At 48.9% G+C, this 26,034-nt stretch overlaps 1 protein-coding gene across 4 annotated transcripts in view; it reads right to left on the bottom strand.

Moving 5' to 3' along the window:
- The window catches only part of tns2a (tensin 2a), a 36,451-nt gene extending 11,414 nt beyond the window's left edge, over positions 1–25,037 (bottom strand). For 2 of the 4 annotated variants that reach the window (XM_072713817.1, XM_023804944.2), the window contains exons 1-8: positions 24,458–25,036; positions 9,457–9,562; positions 9,162–9,199; positions 1,388–1,426; positions 1,251–1,292; positions 1,010–1,059; positions 321–504; positions 72–122 (exon numbers count right to left, since the gene is read on the bottom strand). In XM_072713817.1, the coding sequence (XP_072569918.1) occupies positions 72–122; positions 321–504; positions 1,010–1,059; positions 1,251–1,292; positions 1,388–1,426; positions 9,162–9,199; positions 9,457–9,562; positions 24,458–24,574 (627 nt within the window). In that variant the 5' untranslated portion in view covers positions 24,575–25,036. Of the gene's footprint in view, positions 1–71; positions 123–320; positions 505–1,009; positions 1,060–1,250; positions 1,293–1,387; positions 1,427–9,161; positions 9,200–9,456; positions 9,563–18,663; positions 18,967–24,457 lie in introns of those variants that run through there. The other 2 variants (XM_072713816.1, XM_072713818.1) reach the window with 2 other exon arrangements.
- Between the last annotated feature and the right edge of the window lie 997 nt (positions 25,038–26,034).

The raw sequence follows: 26,034 nt of genomic DNA, 5'->3' as shown, positions 1-26,034 counted from the left end.
TATGGCAAACTACAATAAGACGGCGGGACACATGCAAGGGCGAAGGCGAGCCGACGGGAAGGAATGCGCACCTTCGGATTGAGCCGCGTGATGTCATGCCGTCGCTCGGACAAGTTGAGGAGCTGGTGGGGGGAGGGGGGAACAGTAAAAAAAAAATCACTGGATCACTGGACAGCTCAGGTGACCAAGACAACAAAGACATTCCACCTTCACAGCTCTTAGATCCAGACTCCTCATAGAACTTAACTACACAGAACTGCTTTGTGTCACTGCAGCCCACTGCAGCTTGCCACTTGTGGAGATATCAAACGAACGCTAACCAGAAACTTGTCCTGATGCTTGGACTTCAGCATGGCAGCCACCTCCTTCAGGTTGGCCCGGTAGCGCTGTTCCTCCAGCAGAGGGGGAAAGAAGACAGAGATGATCCTCTCTGTGATGTAGGTCAGGTCGAAGTCGTAGTGCCTCTCCATGACGCGATCCATCACACGGTCCACGCTGAAGCTCCTAGACCGCAGGCCAAGGGAGAAAAGGCTGTCAGGGCCAACGGCCCACCAGCAAGGAATGGGCCCCCAATTCTCCTGTCCCACCGTGCCTTCATCCAGCTGGGGTGAATCATGTGACCCAGGCACCGGGGTTAAGTTGTGTCAGATGGGTGAACTTCTGAAGGAAGCGATGCAATAACATGCTTCATTATCTAGGCTCTGGGTCTTAAGGAATCTGGATTCCTAAGATCTGACACAGAGCTAAGCCTGAGATAACAAAGTCCTGCTACAGAGGATGGTTAAGAGGGAATCAGGTCCATCAGAGAGAAGATCTGGTCCATCAGAGAGAGGGGTTTCCTCGCCACTCCACCCAGGGGCAGATAGACAACACGGAATGATGTCAACAAACATAAATTAAAGTTAAATTTTTGACAATGAAAAACAACACTTCCAAACTTCATTCCAAAAGAGGAGGGGGAATAACCAGTAGAGGGTGATGCTGAGACAGAAGAGAAGAACGTCGCTACCTGGGAAGGGTACTCCGCTGTTTGGTGTAGGTCAGAGACTTTGTAGAGCCCTATGGGCAAAGGCAGGAGTAATGCTTCAATAGTTTAGACACCTGACCACACAATTATATGCAGGCACAAAGTGCTTATTTACTGAAAGTTTAAGAACAGTGTCACAATTCGGACTCTGGGGCAATGGGCATTTAGCCAGCTGGTCTTGTAATAAAAAAGAGAGAACAGAGATGGGGGGGGGGCAGCTCACCAGGTGCTGGATGTGCCTGGAAGGAGCCGTCCCTCTCCTCTGCTGCAGGCGACAAAGGGGGACAAACTGCTTGCCAGGGTGACTCTAACACAGCAGAAAACCAACATGGAGGCAACAAGGATGCGAGTGATACTCACCAGGTCAGAGGTGGGAGCAGGGATGCAGGAGGAAGTCACCTAAGACAGAAATAAAACACGCCTTCAAATTCTCCATTTGCCCCCCGACCCCTCCGTCAGCACCTTCCAAAAGCACGAGACTCTGATGTCACCTGCCCCTTGCACATTGTGTGGCTTGAAGCTCATTGCTGCCTCTCATTATGCAGCTTGGAGCCCATCGCTGCCTCACATTATGGAGTTTGAAGGTCATCACTGCCTCACATTATGGAGCTTGAAGCTCATTGCAGCCTCACATTATGGAGTTTGAAGCTCATCACTGCCTCACATTATGGAGTTTGAAGCTCATTGCTGCCTCACATCGTGCGGCTTGGAGCCCATCGCCGCAATACATAGTGCGGCCTGGAACCCATCACTGCCTCACACTGTGTGGCCTGGAACCCATCACTGCCTCACACTGTGTGGCCTGGATCCCATTACTGCCTCACATTGTGCAGCTTGGAGCTCATCGCCGCCTTACGTTATGTGGCTTGAAGGCCATAGCTGCCTCACATTGTTTACATTGCCCCACATGCCTGTCTCACTGAAAGCAGATGCAGATTAGCCAGAACCCTACTTTCGCCCCCCTTCCCAAAATTTCGAGGTATGGCACTCAGCTGTGCGTAAACACGGGCCAAGCCAAGCCAGCAATGCACCCAGGCATCTGACCTCTGATCTCTGACCCCTTCTCACAAAGGAACGAGGCGGTATGGCATCCCCCCAACCCCTCCAGCCCCCCCATACACTCTGTTGCATTGAGTATGCCTGCCTTACAGTAGTATACAGATTTTTTACTTTCTGTCAGCATTCTAACGCCTGTTTGGAGTGTTTAGCCAGAGGAAAGGGCAGTGATTTGTATGTCTTATAGTATGAAGCAGGAAAGTTGCTGAAGTTGGTGGGTGTGGGGCCTAGGTGGGTCCCCTCTTACTCATACACAAAGTGCCAAAACAAAAGAAAAGTCCGGTTTCTCACAGTCCTGACCTCACAGGACCAGGACAGGCAGCACTGCAATGCAGGGCCACACAGCTCAGCAGCAAGCTCAGTAATGTTTTGTTTATTGAATACTAGACATATGGGATAAGGATAAGGGAGACACATTTCACAGACGCAGAGAAGCACTGCACCCCGCACTGCACCTCATCACCCCTCCCGCTGTGAGTCTGGCTTACAGAGGCACAGCGCTTGTTTCCATTTACATGATATTCTGGTTGTTCATTTCAGCAGCTGCCAAACTTATAATGTTGCATAAACTAGGAGAAGGAAAAAAAAAAGTCTGAATGCACCATTCAGTAAAAGCCAACCCCAGAGCTGGGGGGGGGTCAGACCAGGAGCAAAGGGGAGGTGGCTCCGGAGGGGCGAGCGCATTCGCTCCTTTTCTCCGCTGCTGTCCTGCTCTCCCTCTCAGGCTCCCTCCCCTCTACCCCCCCCAGCAAGGGGGCCTGCGGTGGGGGGGCACAACGCCAGAACAAACACACCAAATTCCATCTCCTGGACCAGCGCTTACGCACACTTCCTGCCAGCACCCCCCCAACCCTTTTCCCCCTCACCAGTCCACCATGACACCCTCCCCCCATTTCCCGAACACAGAAACTGAACCCAAAGCTCTGTTACCACGGCCCCCAACGTTAATTCAGAGGCTAACCTCTGCAGCCCAGCGTCAGACTGTGGGCTGCATGGCATACCTCCCTTGGTGTGCAGACAGTGAAACATTACATGCATGTGGGGATTACAGTACCCCCCCCTCCCCTCCATATGAAACCACCAGCCATGACTGTCAAAATCTGATCTCACTGGCAGAGTCATGGGAGACGGGCTTCTCCAACCACATCAAGGGCCCAGAGGCAAGGAGAGCGCGACAGAAAGGGCAGGAAGGAAGAGAGCCAGACAGGCAGAACGGCGGGCATGGAGAACTCTGTACGCTCTCATGTGACCGTGATATGATTAGGGTGATACTGCAAGGCCTGGCTATGGAAGGAATAGGGTGGGTTTGTGTGTGCGCGGGGGGGGGGGGGGAGCGGTCAAACAGCAGCCTGATGAAGAACTGCAGAATGGAGCGAGATATAGGAAGGAAGAGGCAGACAGCGGAAGACAGGAAGGGGGGGGGGGGGGGAGGAGGTGGCACGGACGAGCTGGGACACCATAGCCTGGCAATTTGGGGGAGGGGGATCTAGGCCATGGGTGTTTACTCCCGGCAGAGTCGGCCTTCCTGTTCCTGTAAACAACGTCATTAGTGAGATAAGTGTGGAGGGATCTAGGAGGAGTACATCCGCTGAGGGGCCATGACAAATCGCCCATCCCCCCCCCCCCATATGAACACCCACATAAGCCTGTTTAAGCTCTAGTACATCCAGTGAGGCAGCTAGCCTGCAAAGTGTGTGCGTGTACAGGCAGACAGTCCCCCGTCCCTCAGCTGCGTGGCTGGGCTGTCCCCCCCAAAAGGAGGGCGTGCAGGTCTCTGTGCGGGTCTCTGTGCGGGTCTCTGTGCTCGCCTGTCCATGCCTGATCTCTGCAGTGTCGGAGCATCGGCTACCCATAATGCCACAGGCAGTGCGGGGCTGCTGCTGTGAATGAGTCCCCAGGCTCTGGGTGTGTGGTGATTCATCTGAACCAGGCTGACCATCTGCTTCTGACCATCTGCTTCTGCTCAGGCCTTCATCAGAAACTAATTGAGGGCGTAAAACAAGCTGTTAAACACTAAACGGCCAATATTGCACAAGCGTTTGCTTTTGGCTCTCTGGGCTGCATGTCACCTGGCTCTGCTGCCCCAAAGGCTCAGCGTTCCGTTTCCAGAAGGCCCCCATCGCTGTGGGCCCCTGCCCCTCTGACGCGCGTACCACTTTATTACGTTACTTTACTGACTCGCTCAGCCAGAGTTTATCTGAGGCGACTTGTGTTTATGCTGTTTCCATGCTTACGGGTGGACCGGGAACTGAACGCATTGGTCTTCCTACATGGGGGCTATAACCTTAGAAATGTTGGGCGCACAGTTTGAGAGGCAGTCATACTCCCCAGCACCAGCTCTCATCTGGGTGGTGACACTCTATGGATTGGCCTAAGCAACTCCGTCTGGAGATCACAGCGCTAGAACAATGACCAAAGCTGCCAGCGTACTGCAATGAAAAGATGGGGGTTAGTGACGGGGGGTGTAGAGAGCGTGCAGAGGGGGGTTGGCATGCAGAGAGGACCTGCATGTTACTTTCCCTCAGTCTTGACGAAAAACAGATTCAAATCAACAGCAGAGAGTGTGACAGAAATACCAATGCACAGACAGCGAGAGTATGACATGAACAGCAGCGCAAAGACAGCAGAGAGTATGACATGAACAGCAGCGCAAAGACAGCAGAGAGTATGACATGAACAGCAGCGCAAAGACAGCAGAGAGTATGACATGAACAGCAGCGCAAAGACAGCAGAGAGTATGACAGGAATACTGAAACAAAGACAGCAGAGAGTATGACATGAACAGCAGCGCAAAGACAGCAGAGAGTATGACAGGAATACTGAAACAAAGACAGCAGAGAGTATGAAAGGAATACTGAAACAAAGACAGCAGAGAGTATGACATGAACAGCAGCGCAAAGACAGCAGAGAGTATGACAGGAATACTGAAACAAAGACAGCAGAGAGTATGACAGGAATACTGAAACAAAGACAGCAGAGAGTATGACAGAAAAACTGAGAGCATGACAGGAGCACTGATGCAAAGACAGCAGCTTTAGGACAGCAATGCACAGGAGCAGCGCCTTTGAGAGCCGCTGGAATGTCATCCAATCACAACCAGCACCCATCAATACAACCCTAGCAGGAGAAGCAACTGCTTGTGGAGCCTGATAAAAATAAACCCTGGAAAGAGTTACCCCTGCATGCGAGCCTAGGCGTGACCCCCAGGGCGTCCCTTACGAGCGCGGGCTCACCCTGCAGTCTCTTTGCTGCCCTTTCTCTTTCTACGAGTCCTTCCTCCCCTTCTTTCCTAACCATCAGTCCATGGAGATGGCTCTGGACAGGCACAGAACATGCAAGCTGAATTGCACCACCCCGCCCCGCCCCCAGACAGACGAAACAGCTAGACCACCAGGTGTCAGTCAATTCTCTAACATAACAGAGATGCCAGGCAGTCTTACCCTAACCCTGTGATCCCCAGGTACCCACAGCCAATCACAAAGCACTCTCCACTCTCACCTGAGGAAGCCACGGCCAGTACCCCAGGTAGATGGGCTACAGCTGCCCTGCTCAAGACGTCAAGATGTGAGGGGTCCCTCTATGAGGGAGGGGAGGGGGGCTGCGGCCTCGCTGTGATCCCAGCGCCGCACTCTGGCTCCCTGCTCTTACTGTACAGCCTCACTCTGCCCCCAGCTCCCACCCACTGCCCTGTCACAAAGCTACTCTTCCAAAAGCTCCCCCCCACCCCCGGGACAGTCCACACCCTATGTAGCCCCCTCCTCCAACATGCCAACACCAGACAGAGCCAGCTGTCGCCTCGTAGATTCAGAGGCAGATCAGTGCCACACGCTACCGGCCTCCCCGTGGCTGTCTTTGTTCACAGTGCCCCAATTACCCCGGAGCCCACTAAGATAACGGCGACAGCGCCATCGCAGAGCGGTTACCACAGGAACGCTGGGGGCGCTTATTCTGGGAAAGAGTTTCTCTGGAAAGAGTCTGCGGGGGCTGGCTCAGTATGTCAGCAGCTCGGGGGGGGGCTGTGTCTAGCTGCGTTCAGGAAAACCCATGGGCCCCATCCCCCTTCAGCCCCCCCCCCCCACCACCACCTGCACCATGAGGGCAAAACAAGCAAGAGTACAGAGGCTCCCCCATCGCCCCTAGACAGACTCACACACCAGCACACATCCAGCCGCCCTGCTGCCTGAGGAGTGAGCTCACAGACGCCTTTATGTTACAGACACACCAGCACACATCCAGCCGCCCTGCTGCCTGAGGAGTGAGCTCACAGACGCCTTTATGTTACAGACACACCAGCACACATCCAGCCGCCCTGCTGCCTGAGGAGTGAGCTCACAGACGCCTTTATGTTACAGACACACCAGCACACATCCAGGGCTGTGGAGTCGGTAGATAAATGCTCCGACTCCGACTCCTCAGTTTCTAAATCTTCCGACTCCGACTCCTCTGTATGTATATACTATGCTAATGTATTTTCTACATCCATTGAAGGAAAGGAAGGCAACATACATGTCATTTCACCACAGAACTACTGGCTAGGAAGCCAACACTCTACTATAATGCCAGATTAAAGACAAACACAATGAAAACAAGGTTTCAAGGGTAGCGCATAGTGAAGGGGAGCCGACGGAGCTGAGAACACACCAGATGATTTTTCAGGCGTTTGACGCGTGATGACTCGTTGAACGGCCGAAAAATCGGCAGTGCATCTGTAAATGTATGCGGGGCTTTAGGCTAGGTTCACAGTTCCCTGTAACAGTGGAACACGACACAATGGAAAGCGGTGTCGCACCTTACCTGTGCATTACATCCCATATAGTGACGCATACAGTCAATGAAAAGCATGCTTCATGGTTACTTGACATGTTCTTTTTGTGGTAACATTATGCACTGCATGCATTGGGCTTTATTCTTACAGCAGAGAAGTAGTTCATTATGACTGTTTGTGAATTGGGACATTTCAACTTGCTTTTTTAATTCCCATTTAAATTTAGTAGGAGTCGGAGTCGGAGTCGGTTAACTTTTTGCCGACTCCGACTCCAGGTACCCAAAATTGTCTCCGACTCCGACTCCTCGACTCCGACTCCGACTCCACAGCCCTGCACACATCCAGCCTCCCTGCTGCCTGAGGAGTGAGCTCACAGACGCCTTTATGTTACAGACCCCAGTCTGGGACCCGGCGCCGCGCTCACGGATCTGGCAAACAAACACATCTCCCATTCGAGCCTGAAAACAGTCCCTGCCGACCCCCCCGGCAGACAGCTGTAGCCGGCCGCCGTGCCTCCTCCCCGCTGAGTGGGGACCGGGGGGACATTTGGAGTGTGCGCCGCCATTAGAGGCCCCAGCCCGTCTGCTGTCGGCAAGCTTCCCGAAACTAAATTCGCCCATTAAAAAAGAGATACTTGGGAGTTCTGGTTGCCATGACGGCAGCGGAACTGCTTGTGTGTGTTGTGGATGTCATTACGGGGTCCTCTGGGGGGAGAATGCAGGGTGGGTGCATACCAGTACATCCTCTCTCTCTCTCTCTCTCTTTCTCTCTCCTCCGCTCCCCAGAACAAGCAGGTCACTGGTACGTAGTTGTTTTGGCCATGAGTGTCTCTCGAGGAGACAGTGGTATTCATGTTGACAGGTGGGGGTCACGTTTGGGCGATAGGCCTGATCAGACAGGCCCAGAAAGTCAGACCCAATCGGTCAGTCAGGGCCCAGTCAGTCAGGCCTGCTCAGTCAGACAGGCCTGCTCAGTTAGTCCTGGATAGTCAGGCCCAGACAGTCAGAACCGATAAGTCAGGCCTGATCAGACAGGCACAGAAAGTCAGACCCAATCGGTCAGTCAGGGCCCAGTCAGTCAGGCCTGCTCAGTCAGGCAGGCCTGCTCAGTTAGGCCTGATCAGGCAGGCTCATGAAGCGTACAGGAAATTCAGTGCTGCACTAAGGACCTTAACATGGCTGCACAGCTGGCTCTCTCCTCCTCCGTCTGCGATGCTGTATTCCCCCTGCACCTCTCTCTCTTTTGCTTTCTGTCATTCCCAGCTGGTAATAATTACTCCCATCCTTGGTGCACAGCTGGGTGTGGTGATTCATAGGGGAGGCTCAAATTCATCACATGAGGCTTTTGGACCAAGGCATCAGGATGAGGGTGGGGGAGGGGGGCTGCTGCTGGGGGTCGGGGTGGGGGGTGGCATATGTTTCAGAGCAGCATTTCCCCATCCATTCTTCTGTCAGTCTTGGTAGGAGTTTCGTGTTCAGCGTAGCCCAGTCCACTCCAGCTGTAGGGGCATGCTTGTCTTATGGCAGAGGTATGACATGCAGCTGCTGGACCTTAACATAAGCCACCCCCGCCCCCCCCCAAGGCATGATGCAATCTCAAGCTGGGAAAAGTCCAGGTTCAGTTCAACATCCTCTCGCTCAATGATCTGTGGCTTCAATACAGCAAGAAACCAAGGACAATAAATAACAGTGAGACAGAGAGAAATGGGATCCTGTTGACGGAGCTGCAGCCACGTGTCACACAGCAGTAAGAAATGCTCCCGGGTACGGCGATGAGAAACGCTCCCGGGTACGGCGATGAGAAACGCTCCAGTTTATGGTAGTGAGAAATGCTCTCGGGTACGACAGTGAGAGACGCTCCAGTTTATGGTAGTGAGAAATGCTCTCGGGTACGACAGTGAGAAACGCTCCAGTTTATGGTAGTGAGAAGTGCTCTCGGGTACGACAGTGAGAAACGCTCCTGGGTACAGCAGTGAGAAATGCTCTCGGGTACGACAGTGAGAAACGCTCCAGTTTATGGTAGTGAGAAATGCTCTCGGGTATGACAGTGAGAAACGCTCCAGTTTATGGTAGTGAGAAACGCTCCTGGGTACAGCAGTGAGAAATGCTCCGGTGCACGGTGGTGAGATACGCTCTGGTGTATGGTAACTGTCTGTCAACATGCTACAAAAAAAAATGTTGCCCATGACTCGTCCATGTTTGCATTTTTTCCTGGAGGCCGGGCTGCAGGATGTTGACCCAGCAACTGCAGAGAGACATTCTGCCCCACCCCCCCCCCCACCCCAGAACATGTGTGTGGTGCAATAACCCTTACCTTAACTTCACATTTCTTGTGAGTGGCTGTTTTGCACACTGTGGGGAGACAATGGGAGAGAGGGACAGGCCATTAATGACTGATTGTCAGCCAGACCCAGATATGTAGGTAGGGGCCGACCTGCTAAGCCCAAGAGATCAATGTAACGTGGGGGAGTTTGTGCGGTGACTGGTGTTTACAGTGATGCTCAGTTTAGACTGGGATAAATTAAGAGGTTAGCTATGAGGAGTGGGCTGTGAGCTGCAGCTGGGTATGAGACAGGAAGTGAGGCATCCAGCCTGATGGGGGCGCTCACCTCTGCAGAAGGAGCCCAGGCTGTCGATGGTCTGCCTGCATACCCCACATTGGCGTTTCTTCTTGAAAGTCTTCTCTTTGAAGATGTGCGCCTCCCCCTTTCCCACCTGGAGACACAGGAAGGAGCAGATATGCTGAGAAATCTCCGGCAACCACAAACACACAGGTTTATAATTATCTTTGTGGGGACTCTCCATTCACTTCTATGGGGAAAACTCTAATTCCAATATGACGACCTTAACCCCTACCCAGCCCTAACCTTAACCATAAGTAACCAAACTAAATACAAGAGTTTTGGCATTTTTTTTATTACATTCACATATCTTTGTGGGGACCTGCAAAATGGTCCTCAAAATGTAAAAAAAAAACAGGTTGGTCCCCACAATGTAATATAAAACATTATCCCCACAGACACACACACAAAGATTAGGTATCTATATCTTTGAGGGGACTCTCTTCATTTCTCTAGGTATACCCCTAATTCCAACTATTGGCACTTTTTCGCTGCCACAGGAACTGAGCTGTACCTGACCCGTTCCACAAACTGACGGTTTTCCATCATAACGTATGCGAGCTGTACCCATCCTGAACCTGTGCTGACAAAGCCCTGCTAAAGTGTGTGTAAACTGAGCTGGTTGCATCGCCGCCATCTGATTCATTGAAATGCATGGAGATTCCAGTCGTCCTAATGCAAGAATTATCTTAAGGAAAAAAGGGCATATTCTGTATATTATACATTATTAGGAGTAAGACACGTTGTGATGTATTGATGCATTCCGATAACTCAAAACTTCCTGCTTCCTACTTAAAAAAGCATTACAGCAGGGTTTCCAACTATCACGCATCTGGCGTGACTCTCACTCAAGAAATGTCACGGCAAATCTGTACTTCTGCATTATAAACCTAAATTTAGCTACATGAAAAGCACTGGGGCAGTTTGCAAACCCTACAGACTAATTACGAGGTAATAAAACTGTTATATGCATGTAAATGCATGTGCATGTGTGTGCAGACTTGTCTCGAATTGGAAAGCTTACTCCATCCAGCTTACCAAAGCTGGCAACCCTGCTACAGCTGAATGGAACAGATTCGTAACGCAAATTCCGCTAGCGATTGATGCTAACATAATGTGGCGATTCACACAGATGTGGGCAAAACCCTAATCCCAACAATGACAACCTTAACCCCTACCCAGTATTAACTTTAACCATAAGTTAACCAAACAAAATACAAGACTTTTGGCATTTTTAGTTTTTTTGATTACAGTCAGATTTTTATAAAACTGGATTTCCCCTTGTGGGGACCAAAAAATGAAAAACGTCAAAATAACAGGTTTATTTATGTATACCTGGACCACACACACACACAATTACACAGATACACACACACAAACACAGACACACACAAACACAGATACACACAAACACAGACACACACAAACACAGATAGACACACACACAGCTTGGATTCCAGGCTAATTAAGCAGCTGGTCGCCCTCTGTCTCCCACGTCTCCAGTGAGTCATGGGAAATGGTAGACAGGCTCACAGACACAGATGAGCTGCCATAACACTGGGGACCCCTCAGCCACCCTCTGACATAGTCAGTCCCTTGGCTCGGCGCAGGATCCTGAAAGGCTGCAGATCAGCAGCAGACACAGAGGAGACACAGCTGCCTCTCTCAGCCATTAAAAGGGCAGCACAGTGAGGCTGTAGCGATGGCGTCGTAATCTGTTACAGCTCCATGGACACCAGAGCCCCAAAATGACAAAGCCGGTCTCCCTGTACTCCGCTAGGTATCTGCACAGCTCTCTGAGCGTACATGTATCTGTGTGCCACAGGACACCACACACAACAAACATCATGCTGCACACAACAAATACAGCACACACCACACCGCACTGCACACCACACTGCACATACAGCACACAGCACATACAGCACACCACACACCGCACTGCACACCACACTGCACATACAGCACACAGCACACCGCACAGCAAATACAGCACACAGCACAGCACATACAGCACACCGCACAGCACACCGCACAGCACATCACACACCGCACTGCACATACAGCACACAGCACACCGCACAGCACATACAGCACACTGCACACCACACTTCTGTGGCAGCTCCCCAAAGATGGGCGCCTCTTCCACTCTCTGGCACCAGCACTGGGAGGTATTTGCACAGCTGGCATTCTGGTGCCCACCCCCATCAGAAAATGTCTTGGTTGGCATTGCAACATGAGCCAGCACCAACATTGTGCTATGGGGACACCCAGGCTGTCCCACGCTGCCGTTTCACACCCCTCTTATTCCTACTCACAATCAAACCCACTAAGGGGCCAGAGGGCGCGTCTCTGAAGAGTCCAGCAGTAAATCTGAATTAGTAAGCAGATCTGAGGACAGTATGTTTTGCACAAAGTCAGGCGCATAAAATGGAGCAAATTTGCATTTTTCCATGGCTATAGCAAGTGCGTCAGTGTACAGCACTACTTAGAGAGCACCAGTGCCAGGGTAACAGCTGCCAAGGTGAGGAAGAGAAAGAGCCCAAGGCACGTGTGCACACGCAGTCACACACACACACACACACACACAGACACACACACACACACACACAGACTGGCAGAAACTCTCCCCTGCACAATCCAATCAGGGCATAACAGTTAGCAGTAGCGTCTCCGGAAAGAACCCCCCCGCCCCCCGCCATGCATACAGACCTGAGCAAATTTGCTCAGAGTAATTAAGTGCCAGCCTTGACACACACCTACCTGCCAGCCAGTGTTGAGGGATGGGAGGGGCAGCTAGCTCACCTCATGGGACATTCGCCATCTCTTTATAAAAAGGTCAAGGAAGGAATGAGGCACCCCTGAGAGAGCGCTCCTCCTTTGAGGTGAGCTGTCAACATGTGAGCTAAATTATTCTGGCATGTGGCACCAAGCAGGGGGTGGGAGGGGGTGCTGGGGGCCACAGGCAGGTGTGTGTGAGGAGGGGCTTATGGGGGGCAGAGAGACATGGCTGCCAATGAACAGAGTGAAAGCACAAAGGAAATAAAGCACCCTGACAACAGTGACAAGCCAGTCCCCCGCAGCGCTGGCTCTCAGAATCCTCCACTGTGCATCATTCTGATTGGCTGAGCAGAAACAGCAGCTCCTCGCGTGGCGTCCGCTTGGCAGAGCCCCTATGGCAGGCGGGAACCATCATGACTTTCTTTCCTTCATCTGATTTCCCCTCCCTTCTGCGTTCTGTCCTTCGCTCATTCTGCTTCAGCAACAGCGCGTGTTGTGTGTGCTGTGTGTGTTATGCGGCGTGATGTGTACTGTGTGTGCTGTGTGTGTTATGTGGCGTGATGTGTACTGTGTGTGCTGTGTGTGTTATGTGGCGTGATGTGTACTGTGTGTGCTGTGTGTGTTATGTGGCGTGATGTGTACTGTGTGTGCTGTGTGCGTTATGCGGCGTGATGTGTACTGTGTGTGCTGTGTGCGTTATGCGGCGTGATGTGTACTGTGTGTGCTGTGTGTTATGCGGCGTGATGTGTACTGTGTGTGCTGTGTGCGTTATGCGGCGTGATGTGTACTGTGTGTGCTGTGTGCGTTATGCGGCGTGATGTGTACTGTGTGTGCTGTGTGTGTTATGTGGCGTGATGTGTACTGTGTGTGCTGTGTGTGTTATGCGGCGTGATGTGTACTGTGTGTGCTGTGTGTGTTATGTGGCGTGATGTGTACTGTGTGTGCTGCGTGTGTTATGCGGCGTGATGTGTACTGTGTGTGCTGTGTGTGTTATGCGGCGTGATGTGTACTGTGTGTGTTATACGGCGTGATGTGTACTGTGTGTGCTGTGTGTGTTATACGGCGTGATGTGTACTGTGTGTGCTGTGTGTGTTATACGGCGTGATGTGTACTGTGTGTACTGTATGTGCCTTGCCTGTCTGACAAGCATGACAGCATGGCCCCAACCTCGGGGGCCTTTCTCACTAGCATGCCGGCACAGTCATGATCTCAGGGACCCATCTCACCAGCACCATGGCACAGCCAAACTGCAGCCTCACCTGACACAGGCTGGACAGGGCTGAACCAGAAAGCAGAGGAGTCCTGGTGGTCTGGTGTGCTCCAACAGCTCTACACACCATCCCAAAAAGAGCACATGTGGACACGTGTGGGCGATGTGCGACGCCGCCACGTCGATCCACCCCGCAGCCTGCTGGCGTGGTCTCTCTCCACGCGTGTCCACCAGACACAAGAGCCGCCTGTTCTCTTAGTTTAGCTGCCGACGCCCCAGTGCTCAATGGGCTGTTTTGAATGAGGGTGCTGCTCCCGTTTTCTGTGCCCCCAAGGTAGAGAACAAGAGAGGTATTGAAGGGCGGAGCCACTGGAGTGGAACTCCCTGCAGCCCCGTGCCACCATCTACGCCTCCCCCCCAGCACCAACCAGACACAGCCAATCTGGAAAAAAATGCCCACCCTGTGCTGGAATGAAACAGAGCTCTGTGTCTCTGAAGGTGCACTGCTGATAAGTGATGGAACCCCCCCCCCCCCCCGCCTGGAACAGCACTGGAGGAGAACCTCAGGAGGTTAGGGTTAGGATTAGGATCTGCGGGTTTGCCTGCAGGGCCAGCTGAGGAGCGGACTGACACAAACCACACTGGGCCCTTTAAGGGTCCATGGCAGTGGCTGAGAGGAAGGCCTGACTGTGTCGGCATGCCTTCCTGTGTGTGTGTGTGAGACTCTGTATCTGAGGGAACTCCCAGCTCCCCAGCTTCCACAGTAGCCCAGTCTGTCCCAAACGGGCAGGACAGCCCAGCAGAGAACAGAGCCGCCCTGTTCCCGCAGTGAGTTCAGCACTGCAGCACTCTGTCACGGCCCCTTCCTGTTAACCCCCATGGCTCCGCGCATCCCAGCTGCCCACCCTTACCCTGCCATCGCCTGCAGCCCGGCCGGGCGTGTTTCCTTCAATATGGATGCCAGTTCCCTGTCAATGAACAAGGGCTCCTCTGGCTGGCAGTGCAGGCCTGGTGAGGTTCCCAGAGCACAGCACTGCGTACAAGCGGAGGGTGGGCGCACACCCCAGAGAACAGCCCCCACCCAAAACTACACAGCAAAAAGCTATCAGAGGCGAGCCCTGTTACCACATTAAAATAGGAAGGAAGTTGACAATGCTAACATGCTTCCAATTACAATGGCACTTCCTACCAAACCGCCTGCAGGGCCACTTTTTAGTCAGTCCTGAAATAGAATTCTGATGAAGAGATTCCCATAAAATACATGCGGATATCTTTAGCATTTCCTCAAGATACATTACTAGATCCTCTGAGTATCACAGTAATACCAGTAGTATGATACTAACAGTGATATCAGAGTAATACCAGTAGTATGATACTAACAGTGATATCGGAGTAACAGCAGAAGTATGACACTAACAGTGATATCAGAGTAATACCAGTAGTATGATACTAACAGTGATATCAGAGTAACAGCAGAAGTATGACACTAACAGTGATATCACAGTAATACCAGTAGTATGACACTAACAGTGATATCACAGTAATACCAGTAGTATGATACTAACAGTGATATCACAGTAATACCAGTAGTATGACACTAACAGTGATATCACAGTAATACCAGTAGTATGATACTAACAGTGATATCAGAGTAATACCAGTAGTATGATACTAACAGTGATATCACAGTAATACCAGTAGTATGACACTAACAGTGATATCACAGTAATACCAGTAGTATGATACTAACAGTGATATCACAGTAATACCAGTAGTATGACAATAACAGTGATATCACAGTAACAGCAGAAGTATGATACTACCAGTGATATCACAGTAACAGCAGAAATATGACACTAACAGTGATATCACAGTAATAGCAGTATTATGATACTAACAGTGGTAATAGCAGTATTATGATACTAACAGTGATATCACAGTAATAGCAGTAGTATGATACTAACAGTGATATCACACTAATTGCAGTAGTATGATACTAACAATGTTATCACAGTAATAGCAGTAGTATGACACTAACAGTTATATCACAGTAAAGGATCATGTGTAATACAGTGGAGACCCAGTGTGACAGCTCCTGCACACTGTGGTGTATATGCCCTCCTAGGCCCTCCACCATTCCCTCGCTCTTTCCCTCTCTTTTTCCCCTCGCTCTTTCCCTCTCTTTTTCCCCTCGCTCTTTCCCTCTCTTTTCCCCCTCGCTCTTTCCCTCTCTTTTTCCCCCTCGCTCTTTCCCTCTCTTTTTCCCCTCGCTCTTTCCCTCTCTTTTTCCCCTCGTTCTTTCCCTCGCTCTTTCCCTCGCTCTTTCCCTCTCTCACACCGTTTCCCAGGCAGTTGCTCTTATATCCTGTCGCTTTCCTGAAGCTCCCTTCTAGCCAAAACTGCACTGGGACCCGAACTGCTTCGTATCCAGAGAGGCCTCACGGAGAGGGTTAGGGTTATGTGCTGACACACACACACGCACACACAGGCACACAGACACACACACAAACACACGCACGGACGCACACACAGGCACACACGCAAACACACACGTCCCAAGGGACAGTCAGCAGCAGCCAAGGCTGCAAATGCCTTGTGTTAAAATGGCCATGTCACACAGTTTGGACCACCATTAAGGAGCTCTTAAACAGAAACAGCTCACTTAAACACATTTCCCAAGATGACAAATGCATCGCACTAAATTATATTATGTAATACTCAAGCCCACAGTATCCAGCACAGCAAAGCACAGAGGACTTTTGACAGAGTATCTCTATACTGCGAAAACCAACACCACACACCACCTCTAACCTATACCACTACTAACATATACCACTGCTAACCTATACCACTACTAACATATACCACTGCTAACCTATATCACTACTAACATATACCACAGCTAACCTATACCACTGCTAACATATACCACTGCTAACATATACCACTGCTGACCAGATTGAAACACATGGTGAAATGATGGATCAACAGTGCAGGGCACATCTGAGAAACAGCATCTCTGTTTCAGTCCTGGGGGGCCAACAGGAGCTGAGAAACAACAAAAAATCTGCCCTGACCACGCTCCCCCTCCCCAGAACCAGCAGCCAACGTACAAACACTGCTACAGTGACTCTTGGGGCCCCATTATCAAGTTTAATAATTTAATTTTAAAATCTCAGTATATTCACTTTCTTGGACGGCCGTGGATAACCGGAACCCTTCACATCCTTATCGTTTGCTGCAGACCCTTTCCCTCGGCTTGCAGTTTTCCCGTGACGCCCCCCCCCCCCCTCTTAGATAGCGGCTTCCTGGAGTTTGGCCACCAGTGCTTACTAGCTGAACCGGGCACCTCTCCTTCTCTGTCAGTGTCCCCCCCTCTCTCATTCTTAATATGCCAGCATGTTTAAGGGCTAAAGGATGATGGGAAGTGCATCCATAAAAGAGGCTGCTGGGGAGGTTCTGTGTGGCACAGTGATGTCCAAGGAGGACAGGCGAAAGGCACCTTAAAACCATAGGTGCACAGGCATTAGACTGGGAGTTTTTCAAAGCTCAGTATTTACCCATTATGAGAATAGATATCCCCCCACATTCAAAAGATCCCCATAAAAAGAAAGGTGTGTAAAATGTCAGAGAATCCAGGTGATGGGAAATACCTTTCCTAGGAAGGAGAGGGACCTCAGCCACTCTACCCATGATGTCATCACCTTACCAACAGTCACGCCGCTTCTTAATCAAACACCACCCAATGAAAAACATACAGCACTGCAAGTGGTTTGCTCTGAAAAAACATGAAACATCCAAAGTCTGCTTTCCTAGCTGATAGCTTTATGTCTCTGGCCAAATGCATCGATTCTCCAGATGCTAGGATAAGTAAAAATAAACACAGGAGCGAGCTGATAATAGCGGGAACCTCTGGACACAGGTCATTCAAAGTTTATATTTTATTTTTCCGCACGAGCTCTGTATTGGTCTTACTTGGGAAACTGGCAGCGTATAACGTTAAACTTTCACTCCTATTTTTTTTTCATATTCTTAGATGTGTTTGGGTTGTATCTTGTAAAGCACGTGCAATTATTTGAATTGGATATATAGAGGGACCACGAAACACGCCAACGGTTACCTTTTAATTTGGGTCTACTTCTTTTTAAAGGTAAAAAAATAAAGAAAGATGAATTGCACGGTATATTAAGTGGAGAGATTTTGGCTATTAGGCTACTAAATGGACGTGGATCGGGAAATCTGAAATGTCCACATTACATTACCCAGAAGACGAGGAGTGAACAGTAAATATATTACATATAAAGATCACAGCAGCCATTACTCGCGAAAAGTAAGGTGGGGACAAATTAACACAGAAAAGTTTGGGATGGGAGACGGAGGGGAAAGGGTGGGTGTGTTTGTGTGTGTGCAGGGGGGGGGGGGTCATATGACTCATTCTGTCCTCATTCACTGTGTGCTGTAGTCTACGCATTTTCTGGACAGTTTCAGTCTGATGTCGCTTTAAATTGTGTCGCCTTCGGCCAGCCTATTTAACTTAAAAATATTTATTACTGGTCGATAAAACATCGAAACAAAGTTGCAATAATATGTGATGATCTGAAATGCAAACAAAACCAGGAGCATGGACGCGCTGCTATAATGCTGACAAGATAAATCGGCTACCAACAAACAGAAGAGTGTAAATCGCACATTTTCACTATCAGACTTGATAACCTTCTGCAGTGATGGGGTATGGTGTTAGGAGAGTTTGGTTAAAACTTCACCACCATGACTTTAGGGAAATTGGAAAAGCCTCCCGAGACAATGTACATGTAATCACCCCACATCAATATGAAGTATACGAGTCCATATAAATACGAACTCCAGAAAATGCAGATCGGAAATAATGATGGATGTTGCACAGCGTTACATGACGCAGATCAGCTGGTCCCACATGTCCCCCATGTTCCCCGTGGGAAGCGTGGCGCAGTAAAAAGAGCCCGCAAATTACTCAAAGGATGCTTGTCCCAGCTAATTCACCGGCTGCGGAAAATCCATTAAGCCAGGTGAAATTCACCTTCAGAAACCGAGATCGAAGAAAATACAACTTGTCATGGAACCAAAACATTTTTCCTTATAGAATAATACCGCATGTTAATCATTAACAACCTTTAAATACACACGACATTCAGAAATCTACATATTTAGCAACAATATATTCTTACCTTACTCATGTCTTCGCTGTGAATAATCCACTTAATTCGGCCGCCTCGTTAAAAACTTTTTTTTTTTTACATTCCCGAAGTCTGAGGAATGAGCCGCGATGATGCGCGTCACCCAAACGGCTTGTTTTGCAAAGCCTCCCTCGGCTTGGCAGGCGGGGCCAAGCTGGGCTAAGGAGCAGGAGGAATGGTTTTACTGGGAATTAACCCAATAATCGGCTAGATTCAGGAAAAGTGGGCGGGCCGAAACGCAGAATTCCATGGACGGGAGCGGGCTTCCTTACAATATTTGCTTTCTATTGGAGTAAAGTGGAAAGTGGGCTGTGACTTTTTTGACACCGAGATTAGTTCTTAGAAGATGCAGTTTCTCTCAGGTTAGATGGTCGGATACGTAAGGCGCTATACTATAGAAAGGACTTAGACGTCCAATGCGCAACTTGCCGGCATGCCGGCACAAGAAAAAAATAATGTGAATATATATTTTATTTTTAATGGTATGTTCAATTAGGCTTATATGTACGTGTATATCTTTACGTGTTTCCTGATGCGAAATGTATGTCCTTGCAAGTTTTCATCCCTGCCTTGCAGCATGTAAAACGAAGCCTCTGGATACGATATAATTGTATTTTCTATTCCTCATTTTTGAAGATTTCGAAGCCGCGATTGAAGCATCGAGCTCCCCAGCTGTGTCATTTGACTGGGATATTTTACACTGTCAGTCTCGTTGCACGCCGCATTACCTCCCCAGCTGAAGCGTAATGCTGACGCCTATCGCTTAAAATGAGAAGCGCAGTCGAGTTGAATTTGAGGATCATGTGTTTTGTGCCCGATATACGAAGTAATATTTCAGTACTTCATGTCAATGTCATTTTAATGTTAATGAATCGCAGCGAAGGGCTCAGCCACCAAGAAATCCATTCTAAATGGATTTAGAATATTTTTAAGGGGGCTGAGACAAAAAAAGGGTGGAATAAGCCTGAATACCGTCTGTAATCACCTATCATAACAATGTGATAATAAAATAGTCCTTAAATACCATTATTAAAGGGTACGAACTATTAAAAAACACATTTTATTGTTAATTTCAAATATATAACCATTATCAGGGCTGGTCGAATGTGGCACTTTTGGTGAACTTCACCGCGGACCACAAAATAAATTCACTAACAATAGGAGTAAAGGAAACGTATCGTATATTGTTTAATAGTGTATTATAATGCAACAAATAACATAAGCAACAAGTATATAACAAAAGAAATAAGTAGGCTACTTATAATAATAATAATAATAATTATTATTATTATTATATAAATAATAAATCTGAAATAGCAGGTGCATATTTCCTATATTCCCATTAACATTACTTGCATTAATTTTGATGCACCAAAGGGAGAATAGCATGATAGAAGATTATTAAAAGAGTTTAATTGCTTTACTGAATATACAGATTCTAAAACCTTTTTAAATGGTACGTATTGCAACTGTCATGACCTGCTCGTCCAATCCTCCTGTGTGCCACACTTCATTACCTCGTGTTACTTCCCGATTGTAATCACCTGTTGCCTGTTCTGTTCAGCCTGTCCTGTGTATTTAGTCCGCGTCTGAGTTAGTTTCCCAAGATCCGTCATTGATGTTTGTCGCTGTCTGCCCTGTCCGTGCCAATAAACCCCTATTCCTGACTTCACGGCTTCGCTGCCTTCCTGCCCGCTGGACGAACGTAACAGCAACATGTTTGCATATGTAATTAATTTCCAAGGTGTGTGATTAATCGCGATAAAAAAAATCATACTTTAACGGCTCTATTAACAATCTTTGGTGAAACCAATTTCATGTATTATTAATAACTTTTAAACTGTTCCAGAGCTTGTCTGGGAAATCCCATTAAAGGTACCAACCATCTGTGATTTATTTATTAGCAAATGGTTTATAGAGTATTTGTCCTGCAAGAAGCGGCTTTTTTTTGTGTCATACAGCAAAATTTAAAAGTAGGCTTAACTGAACTGGATATCAAGAACTTCAGAAAGAGTAATTTGTATTGACATTCATAACTTGGGATAGAGTAAGGCACTTGGACAATGATGAATCAGAATAGAGCAATTCTCAGAAAGTGAGTACTACTTCCAAGTACCAAACAGATCCAGCTGCTACAGCACATGACACTGAAGCAAAGCTGCTCTACAGAGTGGTGACCTGGAAAATCACTACAGCTTTTAAATTAAGCTCTACAGGTGCATAGTCCCTTCACAAACATTAGAATAACACTCTGGAGGCCTATTTTAGAAAACAAGCCCTCAAAATTTAGATGAGGTCAAAATGCCATGAGAGAGAGTCCTACCAAATAAACACACCAGTACAGGCAGACTGTTACGTCACTATCATGTGCTCTTGATGGCAAAACATTTAGAATAATTTTAAAGTTCTTTTTGTAGAAGGATTCATTCTTGGAAAAAGTAAAGTTGCAAAATGTGGGATTGCTGAAGAAATACTTTCATTTACTTTTAGTTATGGTTGTTTACTGTGCTTGGAAATCAGGACAAAAAGGTAATGTGCTTCTGTTCAGGGCTCAAGCAAGGCGGAGTGAAGCTATTCAGACCACAAAGACACAGTCAGTACTGGCCATATGTGATCACATGTAGACGCATTCACAAACAAAAAAATCATTCTTTTCACAAATGCTGCGAGTACCTCATGTACATGTGAAAAGGCAGAAATAGAAGAAAATTCCAAAACAACACATAATCACATAATTCAGTCCAGCCATAAAAACCTAAACACATTGGAATTTCCGGCTCATATTAAAACGTGGGGATCTGGGACGTTTATTTGTCTGTGACTTTTTCTTTTTTTTAAGTTGTACCATGGCATTTGGAGGGGGGGGACAAGGGCCTTGGGAAAGGTTAAGAAAATATAGGGGTTGCAGGGAGGATGGGATGAGTGTGTATGTGTGTGTGGGGGAAGATATTGTAAAGCTGTCAATCACACAAGAAGCTATGAAAGCCTGTGAGCCCATTGAGGTTATGAGAAAGAGGGCGGAAACTTATGGAAGGACAGAGCAAACGGAAAGGGAGAGACTATTTGGCGTGGGGGCGGGGGGGGGACGCAGTTCAGAGAGCTGCTTAGTGCTTGGCCATGGAAACGCAAGACGAGAAGATGAAAAGGTCTAAGGAGAGAGAGAAGATGGTGTTGGGGAAGTGAGCAAACCTGCGTGATAGCAATGTGAGGAAGAGGAGGGAGCAAAGAAAATGGAAGACTGGAAAAGAAGGAACGAAAGATGGAGGAGGGGTGTTGACTTAGGAATGATGGAGAGTGAGCTAAGAGCCAAAGTTTGATAAGGTACAGCTGTAGAGAGAGGAAACGGAGCAAGGAAGAGGGAGAGGAAAGAATATGGAAGCACATGGTGGGTTAGGGGCATGGGGAGCCATTCAGGGGAGCTTCTGCGCCTTGGGTCTCCTGACATGCATATTACATGAGCAGTTAATAAAATGCTGAATCATATCCCTTCCAAAGTCCAGCTCATTTCCTATCCACATAATGCATTAACCATGGAGCAGAGTGAAAACATCGTACCAAAGCGGGGAAAAGAAGTACGAGTCAAGGGACAAAATTCCTCAGCCCATTTTTGGTAAGTTTGCTTGTTGGATGAGACTCTGCCCTGGGACTCTGCTTATTACACTGCTGCTGGGATGCCACTCTAACCCAGAAAAAGAAAAATTAGGACTGATGGGTGAGTAACTGGTAATTGTTGAGTTAGCACGTGATAGCACCTTTATGGACAGAAAGAACAGGGCACAGGAAACGTGTGTTGACCATTTCCTTTTTTCCTGAAACACAAATGGCTGTTTTACAGACTAAGGTAAGTCTAAAGCAGGGTTGTGTCTTTAAAGCTGACATGCAAGTTCACATTAAATAGTTTGGGCAAAACAGCCAGGTGCTCAGACACCCCCAGCCATGTCCCCAGCACGCGCCTGCTTCACCACTATGACTGCACCCCCCTTTTCCATCCAAGCAGCACATCTGAGTGCGTGAAGGTGTCCGCAGCAGGTGTCATGCCGTCTCCGGCACACTGGGAGTGCTGCTGGCGTGACGCCCCGGCGGGTCACGGTCACAGGAAGCAAGGAAGTGCGTCAACCCATAGAAATCCACTGCATGCTCTCAGGAAGTAGTATGCAAGCTGGAAGCAGGCGTGCACTGGGAGGAGCTCACTGTGGCAGTGTGGGATGGCGACTCAGCCGTCTGCACTGAGATGAAGAGCGCCGCCCTAGTGCCACTTCATCATCTCACACAATATCTCCTCACACCTTCCTCAAGCTCAGTGCACTCAGGGTAGTGATCACTGATCCACATGCAATTCTGAGCACAAAGCAAAACACACGTGCACACATGCACACACACACACACACACATGTCGGGTAAACATATCCTTATGGGGACCACTCATTCATTTCTATGGGAAAAATGCTAACGCTAACTATGACAACCTTAACCCCTACCCAGCCCTAACCATAACCATAAGTAACCTAACAAAAAACAACATTTTTAGTTTTTTCATAGCAGTCACCAATTTTTATAAAATAGAGTTTTCCCTTATGGGGACCAGGAAACCGGTCCCAATAAGGGGAAAAAAAAACAGATTTTTATCACGTTATGGGGACATTGTGTCCTCATGAGGATAGGTAAACCCGCTCACACACACACACGGAGACAGTCAATCATTTTTGCTTTTTCCTCAAATGCGTCAAACATATGATAGAGCACAATGCTGGTCACAGATCTACGGCATACTTAAACACTAGATCAGCCACACAGATCTACGGCATAATTAAACACTAGATCAGATGGTCTTAGCCACATGCCCCCCACCCCCACCCCCGCCCCCAAAAAACAAAAAAAACACCAGCAGGTGACAAGCATCAAAAACAATTTTCGACATCATTAGCCTATGTAAGACTTTTCCAGACCTTATTATTCATAAATGAAGTTCACATTTATGTTAATTATAAGTCATTAACGAGTGTCACATGAAGTTTTGCACATGTATCCTTTATTCTGACCCTGACCGTTTCTGTCAGTTTCGTTTTATCACTTTGGGGAAAGTTTCAGCAGCATGGGCCAATTATTTTCTCGAATGGCGTTTTCTCTCATTATCCCTGAACGTCATGCATTTTGCAGCATGAGGAACAGAGGGAGTGCGGTGCTGAAGCAGATACAACGCTACTGTTATGACAGGGCTCTTGGCAAAATACACTTCTGCGCTTTTGGATGTGGAACAGAGTACTAAAAAAATTACAACGCAACAAAGGGTCACATTACAGTGCTTACAAAAGATCACATGTTGGCAAGACTCACCAAGCCACACTCCTGCTTATGCCTCTTAAAGGTTATCACTAAAGTGCTGGCCTCACTGTTTCATACTATGCTACGGTGATGCAGCGATCCCTTTTGCTGCTTTTTGATACGATTTGCTGTCTCTCTCAGTTCATATGGGAGACATAAAGTGTGAGGCAGAGACTATCTGAGCTCAGCCCCAAGCGCTTCAATGTCAACAATGCAGCTGCCACATGTGGTCCAGCATTCCCACACTTCCCGTCATGAGAGGAAGCGCCGTGCCCGCAATCCCAAACACACAGGCACTCATACACATGCACTCGCACACTCACGCACTCACACACTCACGCACGCACGCACGCATGCACGCATGCACGCACACAATCACAACTGTTTTCAGTTGGCTGACAGTGGTGGCAGGCACCAAATAAAGAGAGTAAGCTAACTTTTGTCTGTGGGGCTGATTCCCTACCTTGGTCAGCCGCATCTTGCTGTCCGTCTGCTGCAGTCCCCCCCGCTTTGGCGGCCTCTCGGGCGTCACGGCAACTGCCTCGTCCTCGCAGCAGTCCGTGCTCAGGGCACAACCCATAGAGGACGGGAGGCTGTGCGCCCTGGCGGGCTGGCTGGCTGGTTGGGGCTGGCTGAGGCTCGCTGGGCTCCCTCTCCCTCACGGTCCCCCCGCTTTCTCCTCCCCAGCGCTCTCTCAGGCAGCTGTTTTTGTCAGCAAGGCCCTTCCCCTTTTCCTGGCTCCCGGTCAGACTCACAGGCTGCTCACACACTCACATAGAGACATTCACAGCCATTGTAGGAATCCTGTGCTTGTCTTTCTCATGCTTATATTCTTCGTAAATATTATTGCTGCCCCTCACCCCAAAAACATTATATTCTTCCCTCTTCACCCCCACAATGTCTCTATGACTGGCTTCCCCTCATCATTGGGATATTCACCCCCCCAAACTCTCTATTGCACCACTGCAGCAGGCAAATCTAAATAAATAAATCCAATGTTTTAAATAAACAAAGCAACTTTTATATTTACAGCCACCCCCCCCCCTCCCCCCTTACTCATCATTAGGCATGAGAGCCCCCCCCCCCCCCATCTGAGGCCTGAGTCATGCATCCTTCCACCTCACAATGCAAAAATATACGGTCATTCTCAGTGTTGTGCGTTTCAAGTTCAGAAAATACAAATCCAGTTTCTACAAACCAGTTGAGCATAAAGAGTCACAGTCACAGAGTATTTCACGCTGTGGTAGAAATAAAATCTTGGTCTGGATTTGTAGCTTCTGGACCTGAAATGCCCAACACTGGTCTTCCTGGCCAGCGCCGCCAGTCGCTTCTGCTGGGACGCTCCTTGGGCTCGACCGCATGCTGGCGGGATGCAAGGCTCCCAGCTCCTTCTGATTTCAATTTCACAAATGCGCAGGGTGAAACTCTGCCCCTTTTAAGGGGAATTCCTGTTCAGTATCCAACACCCTCTGTCAGTCTCCTTCCCCCACGATACACACCCCCCTCTCCAATCCTGGTCATAAGCTGCTAGCACATTTTGTTTTTATAGGATTGTTGGTCCCTGGCCTACACTCTCAGGTATTCACCCCCCCCACACACACAAACACAGACTGCCAGCCCTGGTCCTAGATCCTACAGCCTGTTTACATCTACTGTCGAGAGTTTTACAATCCACCCCAGCTCCAAAGACAGCAGAAGTGTGTCCCTCCCTGCCGCTTCCCTTCTGCGGGAATTCTGCAGCAGCCCTGGGCACCACTGACTAACCCAGCCCCCACCATGCCGGCGCCGAGCAGAGAGCCACGGGTCGGCCCTGCAGCCAAGTCGCCAGTGAGACCCCATTTAGGAGGGACACACCGTGTGCATAGGGGCTTCAGCCAAGGTTCTGCCTCCAGGAGGCCATGGCAGAAGGGGGGGGGGGCGGCTGGAGAGGAGACGCTTAACCTCCAGGTCAAACACCCCCCACCACCCGAACCCCAGCTGTTATGGGACTGGGAAAGGAAGCTATGTTTAGAACTGAGATCTGGGCATTTTCTGTTTAAA

Source organism: Paramormyrops kingsleyae, chromosome 6, assembly GCF_048594095.1.
Source record: "Paramormyrops kingsleyae isolate MSU_618 chromosome 6, PKINGS_0.4, whole genome shotgun sequence".
NCBI classification, from domain to species: Eukaryota; Metazoa; Chordata; class Actinopteri; order Osteoglossiformes; family Mormyridae; genus Paramormyrops; species Paramormyrops kingsleyae.
This window is presented reverse-complemented; position numbering and strand designations above follow the sequence as displayed.